At 54.7% G+C, this 1872-nt stretch overlaps 1 protein-coding gene across 1 annotated transcript; it reads left to right on the forward strand.

Moving 5' to 3' along the window:
* Nucleotides 1-205: 205 nt before the first annotated feature.
* Nucleotides 206-1513, forward strand: LOC100585071 (UPF0472 protein C16orf72). The gene has a single exon (XM_012498832.2). The coding sequence runs from the start codon at nucleotides 347-349 to the stop codon at nucleotides 1166-1168; it is 822 nt and encodes a 273-aa protein (XP_012354286.2). The 5' UTR covers nucleotides 206-346; the 3' UTR covers nucleotides 1169-1513.
* Nucleotides 1514-1872: the final 359 nt, after the last annotated feature.

The following is a 1872-nucleotide window of genomic DNA, read 5'->3' on the forward strand; positions in this document are numbered from 1 at the left end:
GCGGGGCCGGAAGGGGGCATCGCGGCGGCGCCAGCGGCTGCGGGGTTATCTCCGCGGCCGCTAAGGCAGCGTCCGCGCCCTTGCGGGTGGCTGAGCCGGCGGGCGGGGCGGGGCGTGCACCAGGGCCGCGGGCGACTCGCGCTGTAGCAGTTGGCCTCAGGGCCCCGCCGCCCGCGCGCCCGCCCGCCTGCCCGCCCGCAGGGCGGTGCACGCGAAGGAGGCGGCGGCCGCAGAAGGAGGCGGGGAGCTCGGAGCAGGAGGTGAGGAGGTGGAGGACCAAGAGTAGGCGGCAGCGGCGGCGGCGGAGGAGGAGGCGGTGGTGGAGGTGCGCGGCCTGAAGAGGAGGATGGAGGAGCAGCAGAAGGAGGGCGAGGCCGAGGTCGCGGAGCACTGGTTTTCCAAGTGGGAGCGCCAGTGCCTGGCTGAGGCCGAGCAGGAGGAGCAGCTGCCCCCCGAGCTGCAGGAGGAGGCGGCTGCAGAGTTGGCAGGGCTCAAGAGCGAGAAGCAGAAGCTGTGGCACCTCTTCCAGATCTCGGCCACCGCCGTTGCTCAGCTTTACAAGGATTCTGGGTGCCAACAGCAAGGACTTTCCATGTGGGACCCCTTCCAGAATGCGGCCATGGCCGTGACCAGCCTCTACAAAGAGAGCGGGGATGCCCACCAACGAAGTTTTGACTTGGGTGTCCAGGTTGGCCACCAGCGTCGTATCAAAGATGTGCTGGAGTGGGTGAAAAAGGGCCGGAGCACCATTCGTCGCGAAGACTTGATTAGCTTCCTTTGTGGCAAAGTGCCCCCCGCTCCTCCTCCACCTCGCACTCCTAGGACACCCCCGAAGCCACCCACTGGGGTCCCCAGCCAGGCTGTGGCAACTGAGTCCAGCTCATCGGTGGACGTCGACCTGCAGCCCTTCCAGGAGGCGATCGCCCTGCATGGTCTCAGTGGTGCTATGGCCAGCATCAGCATGCGATCGGGCGACTCGCCTCAAGACAGCAGTGTCGCCAGCAGTGGGCGCCGAAAAAGTAGCTTCTTGGAGGACGACTTGAATCCCTTCGACTCGGAGGAACTGGCCCTCCACCTGGACAGTGGGGGGATCCGCAAGCGCACCTCGGCCCAATGCAGTGATGGCATCACAGACTCCCCAATCCAAAAGCGCAACCGAATGGTCTAACCTGTCTCATTGGTTGCCTGCCGCCATATTGCTTGAGAGTGAACTCAACCATCGACACGCTTGTCTAGAGGTTACTGGAGACCATTTTTCTTCCCTTCTCTAAGTTAAACAAAGATTTCTAACAATTTTGCCATAAAGAAACTTTAAAAGTATTCCAGAAGAGGCTTCATATGACTCTGACTTTCCAGAAAATATAATCCTAGCAGAGAACAAATATGTAGTAGTTAGCAGGATCATTTAAAGCAAACGTATCTGGTCAAGGCAGGAGTCTGATTTATCTTGTTCACAGTTATATTCCTCAGCACCTAGCACAGTTCCAGGTGCTCAATAAATGTTCATTGAATGAATAAATGTGACCTTATTTATTCTTAAAGGGAAGTCATAGCAGGTGTTTACTTGGTTATAGAATACTTTTTTATTTGATAATTCTCGGCTTTAATGGTCTTTGTCAATTCAATTGCATTGTATCAAAATGTAAAACTTGACATCTTTGTGAAATCTGGAGTCTTCCATTTTTACCTCACTATACCATGCACCTAATTTCTAGAAAGAAACTGCCAGTAATACATATTAGGCTGTGATTTTTTTAATTTTGAAAAATTGTTGATTTTGGTGATTATGTGATGCTGCAAAGAGGTGCTGTGGTGGTTACGCAGGTATTACTTGATATTGAGTCAATTCAGTGCTCTTTTGGGGAAAACTAA

This window comes from Nomascus leucogenys, chromosome X (assembly GCF_006542625.1).
Source record: "Nomascus leucogenys isolate Asia chromosome X, Asia_NLE_v1, whole genome shotgun sequence".
NCBI classification, from domain to species: Eukaryota; Metazoa; Chordata; class Mammalia; order Primates; family Hylobatidae; genus Nomascus; species Nomascus leucogenys.